At 35.2% G+C, this 15,056-nt stretch overlaps 1 protein-coding gene across 1 annotated transcript; it reads left to right on the top strand.

The window, feature by feature from the left end:
• Positions 1 to 329: 329 nt before the first annotated feature.
• LOC115439860 (G-protein coupled receptor Mth2) lies at positions 330 to 14,207 on the top strand. The gene is made up of 8 exons (XM_030163902.2): positions 330 to 1,023; positions 4,161 to 4,344; positions 7,031 to 7,207; positions 7,930 to 8,008; positions 9,604 to 9,791; positions 10,272 to 10,440; positions 10,797 to 10,979; positions 12,528 to 14,207. Exons 1-8 carry the CDS (start codon positions 526 to 528, stop codon positions 12,658 to 12,660), a joined length of 1,611 nt encoding a protein of 536 aa, XP_030019762.1. The 5' UTR covers positions 330 to 525; the 3' UTR covers positions 12,661 to 14,207.
• Positions 14,208 to 15,056: the final 849 nt, after the last annotated feature.

Here is a 15,056-nt window from a genome sequence, read left to right as displayed (position 1 = left end):
TTGCTCTGCCTAGATTGGCAGGACATCATTTATGCAAAGTCAATCTGACGACAACTATTCAGTGGTATCCTTATTCCTTATGCAATAGAAAGCACGCCTATCGGCTTAGGCTCGACAAAGACAAAGCCTTTAAGGGCTTTAACGGTGACTGTAATAGTAAAATTTTATTAATGCAGTTATCAACTAATCAACAGTTTCACAATTAAGTTTAAGCTACAGTAGGTTGCGAGTAAAATGTGTCATGTGCAACTTAGGATATAAAGTGTTATCTATGACGTGTACCATGTCAGCATGTTGAACTACATAAATCCGCAGTGTTAACAACGTTTGGGCGGCGCGTCGTGACCCCATGTAGGCGGAGTACACACGTGACGCATCCTATGCGAGCGATATGCTCCTATCTTCATTGGTAAAAAATATATAACATGCGAGAAGAAAACAGAAAGTAAAATTAATTAAGTGCACAGTTATTCCCGTTTGAGTATTTAATTTACTGCAGCAATCCTTGTTATTCTAAAATAGGTAATGATTTACCTTATTTTACTGACTAATAACGTGATAAACAGTGGCACAGGTTTTAATACGAAATCGACCACAAACGCGATGACACCATTCAGTTTGTACGGTGCCCTATTAATTTATTTTCAAATATCTAATTATGTACGTGTCGCTGCTGAGGAAAAGTTCGAAGAAAATAATAATTGTGTACAAAATTTAAACGGTGAAAAATATATTGTTAATTCATGTGTCGCAAAATGTTGCCCGCGCAATAAATATGTGGTTAAACATAGAAAATTCGAATCCAAGTTTAGATACGATTGTGAAGATTACAACGGGCCGAACGTCAATTTGGATTTCAACGACGCGCAAGTTTACAATGAAGATAGAACAGAAATGACATCAACAGTTAATAAAACATTTCATATTGTTCCGGACAAGTTTAAAAATGAGTCATTTAAAATGAATGCGATGGATTACACTTATTTCGCCAAACTGGCCAAAGAAAACTTTTACTTAACGGTGGTAAGTTTATCAGTTTTTTGCAATTGTTTATATACGGTCGGAAATATGCAGTATTTATAGAAATAACAATCAAGACTTGTCTAATATTTTTTTAAATATTTAACCTGAATTTCTGATAAGACTGAGACTTGGAAAATTATGTCTCAAAACGTATTTAGAACTTAATTCAGAATCAACGGATTTCTTTACTTTTATACTTATACAGTTCGAGTGATGTTAAGTAAAGATGTTTTTAATTGTAGTAAAATTGTTGCAGTCTGGGCAACTTGCAAAATCTCAATAAAGCCCGTAGGTGGCGATGGGAGCAATTGTCTTATATAAATATGCGTACGCCTAGATCTTATTTCGACGGACATGTATTGCCGGCTTTAGAATTGCTGTATCATTCGATTTTGCCTTTATTTCAGTGGTTCTCAAACTTATTTTCTCATAGACCATTTGCAAAATTTTGATAGTTCCGGTGGACACCTTGCAGCTAAATTTCTACCATACTACCCAGAATATGCAAGTTTTTAAATGTAACAGTCGCTGAGCTTAACATATTATCTGCCTACATTGATAGGTGAAGTCAAGCCAACATTTTAGTACTTTACTATCAAACCAGATATATTTTGGTGGACCCCCACTTACAAATTGTGGACCTCCATTTTATGGTCACGCCAGCGTAGAACCCCGTCAATCTTCCATGGACCCCTTTGGGAATCAGTGCTTTATTTGGTACTACTCCATCACTGTATACCATAAGTTCATAATATTAATATCTTTTTATACAGTAGAACTTTGTACCAAATAGCTTCTGTAGCGAATTCCCAATACGTCCCATTTCTTTTCAACATATGCCTTCCAAAGCAGTTTTGCATCAAGTATCAAGCTTTTTTTGTATTCGTGTAAAGTACTTTGACAGTCTCCAGTCTCCACCCTGCCTACTGGTGAGTAAGCGGTTATATTTAGATCTTATGGAGCTAGCTTTGTGCCATTAGGATAGATGGATAACCGCAAAATGATTGAGAAACAAAGTTTCCTTCTACCTTCCAAGTACGCTATATACACTTATGTTTTTAAAATTAAATTGTCGGCATTATCCGGTGCAATAGACAATATTCACTACTACGAGAGAGATTAATTTACATTAAGTAACACATTCGTAGTCTCGGATGTTAATCAAATTATATTTTTAAATGGATATTAAAAATAGTGCCCTTATCATGCCGCTTTTGAGAATGAAACACCTTCTTGAAATTTCATAAACTTATTTAAACACCTTACGCAAAAAAAATCTTAGAATACCTTCTTTGCAGGTTACCTTCTGTTAAGTAATTTTATCTGCTAACAGTTTTATTTTTATATTTTAATACATTCAGCGTTTGGCGGACTGAGTAGTATCTCTTTATACGGTACATTTTGACATTGCGTTACTAAATGAAACCACATACTCGTCTTCACCTTTGCTGACATTGTGACAAAAATCACTCATTAATAACGAATATTTTTACCAAAAATCCTGGTGTTAGTTTTCTGATTTTTTGATAATTTTGTACTTTAATGCAAATATGGCGTGTGCGTGAAGTTATTTTTGACTGAAAGTATGATGTTGCCGCTGTGAGGAATTCTCTTGAAGTAGCAGTAGTAGCGGCATTAGGGCGCATAATATTAAAATTACTTTTTATTAATATTTATTCTGTTCGAAACTTAAACTTATTTATTTTAAGTCTACGGCTCATGTAACTTATTGTAAAGTGTTATTTCCAAGTAGATAAGTATGTGGTTTCATTTAATAACGCCATGTCAAAATTACCCTGTGTATTCCGTCACACCTCGGATGCATGACAGTGATTCATAGTTCAGCTCCTTATAACAAACCTTTGATTCATATTGTTTAACGTATTAAATAGACATTACCCATCGTTTCACACAAACCCACCATGGCATTGTCAAGTAATTTTTTTTTGCAGCAGTAAAAAGATAGTTTAAAGCAATCGTGATCTAAAAAATACACGGATTCAATATATCGATGCCTTGTCCTAATTCTTCGTTCATATTTAAACGTTTTATCATCAAAAATTGTGACAGACTTTTCGTCTCAAAATCAAAGCGCACGCATACAGTAACAACAAATGTAATCTATATTACCAATAAGGAAGATTTGAAAACTGGGGAAAAGATTTGAAGACACATTTATAATAATCTTATGAATCTTACTCTTACTAATTTTAATTATTACTAGGTGTTGCTCGCGATTTCGCCCGCGTGAACAGCCATTGGAAGTGATTCAAAGCGCTAGAGGCCAATTATCGGGAAATAAGTAGCCAATGTGTTAATCCAGGATAGGCTCTACCCGACTGCCAAATTTTATTCGAATCTGTTCAGCTGTTTCTGCATTTATTTCTAACATACAAATATTTTCAGCAACTTTCCCATTTATTAACGAATAAGAAATAATATAACTATTATAAATTAGAAAATTAAAATCTTTTGGAAGGTTTGTTAGAATAATGCAGCATCTTTGCAGCATCAGTAGAGTTGGATGAAATTTGGCACATGGACAAATCATTTCCTATAAGATATAGGCTACTTTTAATCCCGATTATGTGTTCCCGGAATGAACAAATGTATTTATATCAAAATTTTTACATAGTTAATGCGCTTTCGCACAGATGGCGCTGTGGAATAGCTATGAAAAGAACGCTGCATTTTTTATACCAGGAAAGGTTTTCTACGTGGGTAGAGCTACGAGCATTACTGTCTAGATAACGCGTTCATGTAATCTAGATAGAGTTTTTGTGTTTTTTTTTGGTTATTGCTTTGAATGACGAGACGAAATTGCCCTTCGCCTGATGGTAAGCGGTACGACCGCCCATAAACAGTAGAAACACCATCCAACACCTTGAATTACAAAATATTGTTTGATATTTCACGGCGCTCGCCATCCTGCGACATGAGATGTTACAGTCTCATTATGTCGAATAGTTACACTGGCTAGAATGCCCTTCTAACCGGAACACAACAGTGACTACACACTGCTGCTTGGCGGCAGAAATAGACATTGCGGTGGCACGTATCTACCCAGACTGACTCTCACATAGTGACATGTGAGAGACCTACCATTAGCAAATATCACATTATATTTTTCATTTCAGGGTGGTAATGTATACAGAGAAAAGCCTAACTTCTACGACAGATGGCATGTATGGGACGCTACGGTATTTTGCATAGACTATTTTATGACAAACCCAGATCAAAAACCTTCATTCCATATATGGGTTGATGAAAATGAAATACCAAATAACGTGAACAGATCAGTCAAATTCTACCAAATATACGGTAAGATAAAGTTTTATGAACATATTGTGTTAACTTCCAGTAATAGAATTCCTGAATCGAGTTTCCTGTTGACAATTTGTGTTCAGGTTATTATAGTAGGTACTTACATAGGTACTTACATCTTTAGTCGAGTAAACATTTAAACTAGAAACTAAATGGATATCCGTTAACTATCCGGTATCTGGTCTACCCGGCCTAAACATTATCCGGCCGGATACCGGGCGTCTAGCGCCTATTCGGGTATCCGGCCGATCGTATACTGGACTAAAAAAAAACTACTTTAGGTAGTGTAATTGTTTTACTTAGTTATCAATAAGTATCATTTTAAGAGTGATTGAAGTGACAAATCGTCTTCCAGTAGCAATCATTGTTGTCATTTCACCCTGGACTTTGAGCAATTCACTTATAGATCTGTGAAGCGTATGTATAAAACTTCTAGCAGAATCATACTTAGCCAAAGGAACACTCTTCACCATGTTAGCACCACTATCATGAATGAATATTTTAAGTACTTAGATATCCGGTGGCCGAATATCCGACTATCCGCCTACAAAGTTGCCCGGATATCCGGTATCTGGTATCCGGCTAAACAGCTATCCGTTGCATCTGTAATTTAAACACACGGCAGATTTTTTGCATGTAACTTATAAAAATATATGCGAAAAAAGATAAATGACAGAGTAACCTGCTTAGGTGCTAAAATTCTTTTCTTTCTATTGTTTAACTACAATTAGATATAAAATAAATTTTGTAAATTTTACTCTTGTTACTAATTTTATTACTACATTGATTGAAAAAACGCATTTTGTATTTTAAAAAGAAATTGTATATTGTTGGCGAAAACCTAATTAGTCCTTCCAGTCCGTACATGTGGTGGATAAATCCTCAAACTACGATGTATCCTATTTTCCGACATAGCATAAGATTTAACTTTTAAGCAGTAAAAGTCCAAAATGATTTGAGATCATCTTTCATTACGAAATTTTTCCATCATTGACGCTGTAAATCTTAGATTTTATTCCGGAAATTCGTTAATCTCAACTAGAAACCCATACTGTATAATATCTTACCAATTTTTAAGTTATGTCACAGTAATCCTATGGTTGGTTAGGTTGGGTTGGGTTGGAACCTCTGATGCACGAGCCGACTGAGTGAAGCGAACATGCTGCGACAATGACCCACGAGTATCAGAAATGATATTTAAAGATACTCCTTTGCGTACATTTAGAGACTACAATCTTGTGTTTTAGATTTGACAAAAAGTATTTCGACGCTCCGTAGGTGCTTGACTGATACGTAATTAACCTAAGAACTATTGATATATGGGTTATTGCAGTAACATACATATAAACTAAATGATTATACAATGTATAGGTAATATGATGCAATAATTACAATTACATCATAACTTCAGCATGATATAATACCTGCATGTATTTATAACTTAACTGTTACACATCACAAACTCCGCATTAACAATATTATAAACTTAATAATAAAAATAAATCAATAGAGTTCTTATAAATCCGACATAGATTTAAAATAGTCTCCTTAGCGTAAACATTTATATTTATTGATTTCACATTGACCGCTGCACAAACAGAAATGATATGACAGCTTTTTCTTTAACATGGCCTACGTTTATTAGCCTAAAAAGGATCGGCTTATACAATCACACCTGACATTTTGGGTGAGGTCTTTAAGCGCTCGCAACCCAAATGAAGTTATCATGCTGAGGGCAATTACGAACCTCGGCTCAGGAATGCCACGAGGCGATCAGCGATTATGGGATGAGCGAACTAACTACTATCTGTTACCTTTATTCGTTGTCGCGCGCCGGAACTATTAGAAGGGTCAGAAGGACAGAGAACGCGGTAAGTCCTCGGCGTCTAGGAGGGAACTGTGGTCTTGTAGACTTAGTGTTTCAAGAACTCATTCGTACTCGCATCGGTCGTTTACTTCTAATGCATATTGCTAAGCTACATGTCGTAGTCGTCATTTCAAATTACTCACAGCATCATGAAATCCGTGTAATGGCCTTCCATGAGCCGTAACCTAAATTCTATTGAGCACGTTTGGGATTTGCTTGACAGGCGCATTCTGAAATGTCCTATTACTTCAAATATAGCAGCAGATCACTGTAGTGTAGAATTTGAGCGAATTCCACAAGAACATATTCGGAGGATCATACGAAGCATGTCGTGTCGTTGTCAAGCTGTGATTAGGGCTTATAAGAGACACACAACTTGCTAACAATCACTAAAGTCGAATATTTAATCAATATTAGATTTTTTCTAAGACGGACCTTTTTATCAACTATTCGTTTTTCGTCGACGATGTACATTTTTATTTTAATAAAAGAAAAACACTAAACGAGTTTTTTTAATAATTGTAAAAAATAAAAATCTCAAAAAATTTACTAGAAAATAATTAGGATGAAACTGTTTTAAATCTAATTATAATTTAAAGAATAAAAAGGACCAAAACCTTGTTCCTCTAATTTTTTTGAGTAGCATATTTCTCTAGAATGATGGCCTTCACAATTATTTTCGCGTATTATTCAACAATAAATAAGATATTTTGATTCACGCAAATTTTAAAGAATAACCTCAAAAGTTTACCATCCTATGTAATACATTGTACGCTACAATTAAACCAATGCACTAATAGTTGTTTTTTTTTTCAGCCGATTTATTGACGAGCTTCTTCCTTCTTTTAGTATTTGTAGTCTACTTATTACTACCAAATCTAAGAAGAAACCTTGGTGGAAAAATTGTAATGGCTTATGTATTTTGCTTATTTGGAGCATACGTAGCCCTTTATGTCAATCAAAATCATCAGGTGAAATACTGCAATGTTTTAGGTGAGTTTTTTTTTTCTATTACGCCAGTATATCCTTTTGGTAAATAATTATTTTGAGCACTAAACGTTTGACCACCAACGTTCGCTTTAATTATATCTGGTAGGGATCACCTCGAATGAAAAGACCGCCATTTGTATCACCGGTGTTTAAATTAATTCTACCATATCTATACTATTATATAAAGCTGAATAGTTTGTTTGTTTGAACGCGCTAATCTCAGGAATTATTGGTTCGAACTGAAAAATTATTTTAGTGTTGGATAGCCCACTTATCGAGGAAGGCTATATATCATCACGCTATAACCAATAGGAGCGGAGTAGTAATAAACAATGTTACAAAAACGGAGAAAATGTTTACTTTTGAGAGCTTTCGTTACGTGCGTTGCGTTAACGGTTAAATTTATGCAACAATAAAGGGTTTGTTGTTGTTTGTTCCTCTTAAAAAAATCTAAAAAGAATTATTATAAAACACAGTCCCCATTCCCCAACCACATCTGTCTGCCTGACTAAACGCAAAAACTACCTAAGAGATTTCGAAAAGAATTGGTATGGAGATAGTTTAAAACCTTGGGAAGAACATAGGCTTTATAATGGAAAAATTTACCTCGAATAAACTTTATCACGTGGGCGGATATATATCTTGGTTATTTTTCTTTGATATTTATAGTGTATTTACAATAAAGTTAGTACAGTACAATTCTGTATTTTTTTCTATTGTTGCAGCAATGGCGACCTATTTCTTTTTCATGTCAAGTTTCTGCTGGATGAATGTAATGTCAATAGATATCTGGTGGACTTTTAGGTAAGTGTTTTTTTTATATCGAAGCTCGGCAAAATGGTTACACTATACCTGATGGTAAATATGGTACCTAAGTATGTATGTATTTATATGACGTAGATTTTATATTTCTTTGAATTGATTTTAATATTCTCCCCACTACCTTCTCTCTTTATGTACACCTACCTCTTTAGTATCTGCACCACCTAAAGGTTGACTGGTAGAGAATGCCTTCGGCATTAAGTCCGCTTTTATACTCTTTGTATATAAAGTGTAATAAATAAATAAATGAAGAGAAGCCCAAACAAAGTGGGGACCAGCAAAATATACAGGCATCCCCAGACGGTCTGCAGTCATGCTGGCATAATTGCTTGTCCACACTCTGTTGGAAGGACCCTAAATTATAGGAAGAAGGGAACACGTATGCTGGTCAACCACTTCATAGCAAAATATAACACTTTTATATAAGCACTTAGTTTTACAATATTGGGAGTAGGGATACCGATCATGTTACATATGATGAAAAATCCGCCATAGCGAAGTTTATTGCGGTAGAATAAGGTAAGGAAAAGTGAGGGGAAATTGGGCGCCGGTTTTTTTTTAAACGAGCACGGCAAAGTGACTCCACTGCGCCTGATGGTGAGTGGGGTACAATACATACTGACGAGAGATGATTACCCCTCGGCAGTCGTCACAATTATGCCGGCCTTTTGGAACCAGATATACACAGGTTGATACCGGAGCGCGACATGGGCTATTATGGCGGGTATTAACACCTTGTATACGTTAATCGCTATTCGGGCGGATATAAAATATATCCTACCACCAGCAAACATCTAAATGTGCCACTAGGAGGTATGTCTACTATTCTTTGACGCGATAAACATCTTTTCGCGCATAAGTGTGCATTTGGTGTAAGTACTAAGCGCCTAAGAATCGCAACCGGCGCTATTCCAGGCACCATCAAAGAGCACGTAACCTATTTCGTTGTAAATTATTCGCACTACTGTATATACGAACAGATCTAATGTAGGCACTAAAAAAAACATTACTTTATTTATATATTAACACTAACAACACGTTTGTTATGAGTTCCATTGCTTCCGTTTATTGATAACCTTCATTATTATCATAACATACAAGGGAAATATATTAATACACTACCTATAATTATAAATTCGGATAGAATGACTTATTTAAAGTAAAACTGTTCGTTAAACAAAACTACGAGCAGGTAATAATAATATTTGAACATTTGGGTTTTTCATACCTGAATATTTGAGCATTTAGTAGAACTTTTACATCTGGAGGATAACCTGCCTACTTCCCCCTCTCTCGCTCTCTCTCTCTTTATCTCTATCTCACAATGTTTCATACGGCAACGCATCTACGATTATTTTGGTATCAGGAATATCTGAGGACACTATCTGGCATAGACTTGCTCGTTTGCCAGTCTATGCTATAGCAACTCTTCTATATATTTATATCTTTATAAAATTGAATGACAACAATGTACTCAACTACATAATGAACACTACTATTAAACTGTAGCAAGTCACATCCAGAACATTCAATTTTGCTCGTTGCAACGCACTAAATACTGTCATCTCTTTCTTTAGGAGTTACGCCAAATCCCGTAGTATTGGCCGCCGTGAAGATCGCAAGAGGTTTATAAAGTACTGTTTGTATGCATACGGATTACCATTAATAATGACAATTGCCCTTGGTATCCTGAACACATTAGAACTTCGTCAATATCCTTGGTTTGTTTTGCCTAAAATTGGTGCAACCGGTTGTTTCTTAGATGGTAAGTAATGGATTATAATTATGAGTACAAGGAATGAAATCTGTTTGTGTAAAACTATATGAGAAGACGAGTTTATTGCTCGTAAGCTGATGGTTCAGATGGTGGGTGCCAAGTCCGTAAAGCGCAGCACATAATCTAGAGCTACGAGTTGAAACTACTGATGATGAACTGCCGTCACCCTTAGATAATAACATTAGTTGTAAATAACAGAAATTATATATTTGACTAGCTTTTACGTGTGGCTCCGGCCGTGTGATAGTTTTTCGGGATAAAAGCGCCATTTTGTATTCTCGATTTTGCAATGATAGGTGCTGAGGGCCTTATTGGAAGTAAATTCCAGACTTTGTTAACGTTCACGTATAAAAACATGATTTTCTGGAATCTGGAAATCTAGTCCAAAACCTAGCTATTTACAGCTCAATTAGGCTGCCAAAAGATGAGGTGATACCAAGAACTTAGATGTATTAATGTTGGTTTCAGGTGGATCTAAGTTTCTGTATCTTTACATACCAATGACGATCATGATTTCTATGAATTGGCTCTTTTTCTTGATGACTGCATTTAACGTGTGGAGACTCAGTCGGGGTACGAAAGTACTTGACCTTTCCAACTCTAGCAGCACTGTTGGACAACGCAAGCAATGGGCCAGGTAAGAAAACAAATCAATTATAGGCAACACTTTTTTAGACGAGTTGACGACGTTTAAAAATAGTCTTTGGTAGACCACTCATACGGTCACTAAATATGTTGTATAAGGCAATCTTAGCAAATGATCTCTTGGTAAATAAATATTTATTAAGTTATCTATACTACACTGTAATTCTAATAGATCTATGACTAAGGACATTGTTATGGAAAATTTTCTCCTAAAATGTTACGTCTTACTAGCTTTTGTTACTAAAAATACAATTTAGTACACAAGAAGGTTTGACAGAAAGATACGTCAATCGGGCGGAGTCGTAACACCTAATATTCAATGATGTTCATACCCAATCTACCTTTCAGATTCATGGTGTATCTCAAGTTATCTATCGTGATGGGACTCAGCTGGGTTTTCGAGATATTGTCCTATAAATTACCTGGCTACGTTATTTGGGAAATCACCGATATTTACAATGTGTTTATCGGTCTAGCTATTTTTATGATATTTGTCGTCAAGAAGAAAATATACAGACAACTTAAAAGCCGGTAAATATTTTATTAACTAAGTAATAAGTGCCATGGCATGTGCTAATATGCATCGTCAATGTCAGTACCTTAACGGTTCAGACCCTAAAATTCTAACCCCCTTATTCATAAACGTTATTTATCTAAGGACGGAGCATTGCTGTGATAATCAGTCTGATTCTCAGTGCTGACGGCATGGCAGCCTTCGCAGTGCGTAGACATAGGGCCGTTGTGTTTGGCTAATATTGTGGTATCTCAATACAGAAACAGACTTGTTCTCTCAGATTTATTCCGTCCATAGATAAAAAACGTCTATGAATAAGGGGGTAAGTTGATAAAATCATGATGGTAGGCAAATCATTGCACCAAATTTTTTATATAACTAAATAATTAATCGAACAGTCGCTTTCATGGTGGCTTCATACTTGCCTATACTACGCACAATGCCATTAATAACCAAGGAATACGGACTTTATATCGTCCCACTACCCTTGTTAACTTGAAAAAATAAAAAATAATTTTAAAATGTTTAATAACATTTCTCTATGAATCGTGTTTAGGTTTGAAATTCTTTAAGTGGCAAGTCTCCAGTCTGGCGGCCACCAATTTCTGTTTATGCCAAAAACATTTTGTATGAACTGTTGTGTTTCTGTTTGAAGGACATTGTAGTCAATGTGTCTAATTTCTGCGAAAATTTGGCTTTACATCTAGTCCCAGAGTGGCAAGCGCTGTGCCTGCGCAGTGTTTTATAATTCATAGTTTTAGTCGTATTGCGTTTATGCGTGGTACTTGTCGCGTTGTAGCTTTTGTTTCTCGGGGAAAAACGCGTTATCACTACCGCAACTTGAGGGTGAGTGGAAATCAGTGGAACGGTATGTCGGTTTCTCTGGTCTTACGGCCCAATGTCGACACTCGGGAATATAGCATCCGAGCGAGCATTGGACCGAGTCCTTAACCCTATTATACCCTACTAACCTCAAGGTTACGTTTACTAATCTCGTCATTAAGGCTATAAAAGCTTATTAAGTTTTTCATAAGAGTCTATCATGATATATATTAATAATGATACTTTCCTACTTTGTTATTCATATAGGCACTTGTAAATCCCAAATTATTTCACGAATATATTTAAGCCATTATTATACTTGTGGAGGAACACTGTCACCCAAATTACAGGTTAAACCTAATTTGGGTGCTAGGTAACCAAAACTTTTTTTTTTTAAATATTAGGGATTATTTTTTATTGCTTTGTATGACGAGACGACCATGCCGTTCGCTTGATGGTAAGCGATACGACCGCCCATAAACAGTAGAAACACCATCCAACACCTTGAATTATAAAGCATTGTTTGGTAATTTACTGCGTTCGCCATTCTGAGACATGAGATGTTAAGTCTTATTATGTCCAGTAGTTACACTAGCTATAATGCTCTACAGTGACTACACACTGCTGCTTGGCGGCAGAAATAGATATTGCGGTGGTACCTACCCAGGCGGACTTTCACATATGAGAACTACCACCAGTGAAGTAAAAAAATCACCAAGACTTCAGCGCTGTCACTTTTCCAGATTCAAAACGTGCGGCCAAAATAAGAATTGGAACCGTTCTACGCAAAGCACAAAGAACGTCACATCAAATTTCATCATAAACGACACTTCAGAACCTACTGTAATCATTAACCCAAAAGGACCGGAATATTAATTCAAAGTTTGATTTATTGAGTTGTATTGTACCAAAGTTTATACACCGTGATTTTGCAGTCGTTTTGGAACCGAATATTTTAAATTCTGTATCAATAATAGTTTAAAAAAATACCAATGTAATAAAAGGTTTTTTTTTATATATAAACATTAAAATGTATGTTTACAAATAATAAATGAGAACTCGAGGTAATGCAACTAAATGTCACGTACTACTACGATCACCACGATCGGTGCCATTCATAACTATGAATAATTGTCCCGACTACTATCATTACTATCATTATCAAACTCGAATGAGTGAAAAATATTATCAAAAACTTTTTTTTTTAATTATCAACAGTACAATAATTCATATTTTTTTTGTTAATTCCTAATAATTGTTCTAAGTAACCAAATTTTTGTTCCAAAACGACTATAAAATCACGGTGTATTGTAATTGTACCAAAGTTTATGATTTGTTTCAAAGTTGTAATATTGTACAGTCAGCCACAGAAGTAGCTAAAACATTAAAAACAAAACGCTTTTACAGATTTACTTCAATCGAAATATTATTTCTTCTATACCTAAAATAAATTAAACCCTCTGAAATTTATGTTAGTGAAGATAAACGACTTGATTTCGACGTGTGACAGACTAATTAACTTAAGCGAATTTTTTTTTGCGACACTAAAATTCATACATATATTAAATCAGAACTTTCGTGTTTTTTTAAACTAGTTAAATTTTTTCGAAAAAATGTGTCGCTTACGTCAATTAGACTTTCAACCGTCGATATAGACATAAAAATTCGATTTGAAAATTTGAGTTTTTTCAGCAATTTTTGTGGCTGACTGTACCAATATGTATGTTGACATGTGTCAACATTTTAATGTTACCACAAATCTGCACTCAATTAGTATTAAATTTAATACTTATATTGCCATGTCAGTACATTCTTTCATCCCTGAAGTGGTAGGCAGAACCCTAACGAGCACACCAACTTTTCGCCATATGTGTTCCGTCAATCTGCCTCCGTGACATAATTGTATCGCGTGGGCAGTTGTATTATTTATCCGAGGTCTTGGGTTCGAAACCCAGATCAGTCCAAGTGATATTGGGTTTCCTGCTCAACCCGTAGTTTGGAATTTGTACCTGATATGGCGGTGGAATCGCCTCTATCATGACGGATAAAAATATTATTGAAATGAATGATTTTATTCTTATATTTACTAAGTATTATAAAATTAATATAATAATTTCTTACGTTTACGCGAATGTTAGAGATTAAAATAAAACAATTTTATCGGATTTAATCTCGAAATTTTATACTATTATTTCTCCCAACGTTTCAAAGACTGCAGCCTTGATGGTTACGGCTTGGAAATTTGTATTATTGTAAAATGTAGATAGATGTTGTAACTTTGATATTTCAGAGACCAACACCTCAGTCCGCTCTGTGATCGTGAAGGCTGCAGTCATCGAAACGTTGAGAGAAAATTATAATATAAAAAAAAAACACGATAAAATTCGCAAATTAATTTTATATCATTAAAATTAATATATGGTCAATTCTCTTTATTTTAAAAGTATTTTTTTTACATTTTACATATACATTTAAAAAAAAAGCATGCATATAAAAAAATTAATGACCCTCCGATGGCAAAGCTCAAGACCCGGGCCACCAGCGGTTAGGGATTCAAAGTGAGGAATCTCCTCACAATGCGCGCCGTGTCCAGCAATACTGCCTTCTGCATCTGGCCTCCGACCCAACGGCCAATTGAGAGCTTCCGAAGATGTCGGTCGAGGCTCTTTGGTATCAACTCATGCGCAGAAACGACAATCGGGACAATAATTGTAGAGTTCACATCCCACATGTCGGTAACCTCATGTGCCCATTCTAAATATTTAGACAAAATTAATTAACAATTAGATTTAAATTATTTTCACGCTTAATATTTCTTTGTAAATTAAAAAAAAAATATTTATTACAATTATAAAAAAAACTCATTTAGTATTTTTTTTATTAAAATAAAAATGTACATTGTCGGCGAAAAACTACTAGTTGATAAAAAAGGTCCGTCATAGAAATATTTTTATGTTGATTAAAATATTCGTCTTTAGTGACTGTTATTAAGTTGTGTGGCCCCTTTGAGTCCTAATCACAGCTTGACAACGACACGACATGCTTCGTATGATCCTCCGAATATGTTCTTTTGGAATTCGATCCCATTCTTCAACCAACACTACAGTGACCTGCTGCTATATTTGAGATAATAGGACATTTCAGAATGCGCCTGTCAAGCAAATCCCAAACGTGCTCAATAGAATTTAGATTACGGCTCATGGAAGGCCATTACACGGATTTCATGATGCTGTAAGTAATTTGAAATGACGACTACGACATGTAGCTTAGCA

This window comes from Manduca sexta, chromosome 14 (assembly GCF_014839805.1).
Source record: "Manduca sexta isolate Smith_Timp_Sample1 chromosome 14, JHU_Msex_v1.0, whole genome shotgun sequence".
NCBI classification, from domain to species: domain Eukaryota; kingdom Metazoa; phylum Arthropoda; class Insecta; order Lepidoptera; family Sphingidae; genus Manduca; species Manduca sexta.
This window is presented reverse-complemented; position numbering and strand designations above follow the sequence as displayed.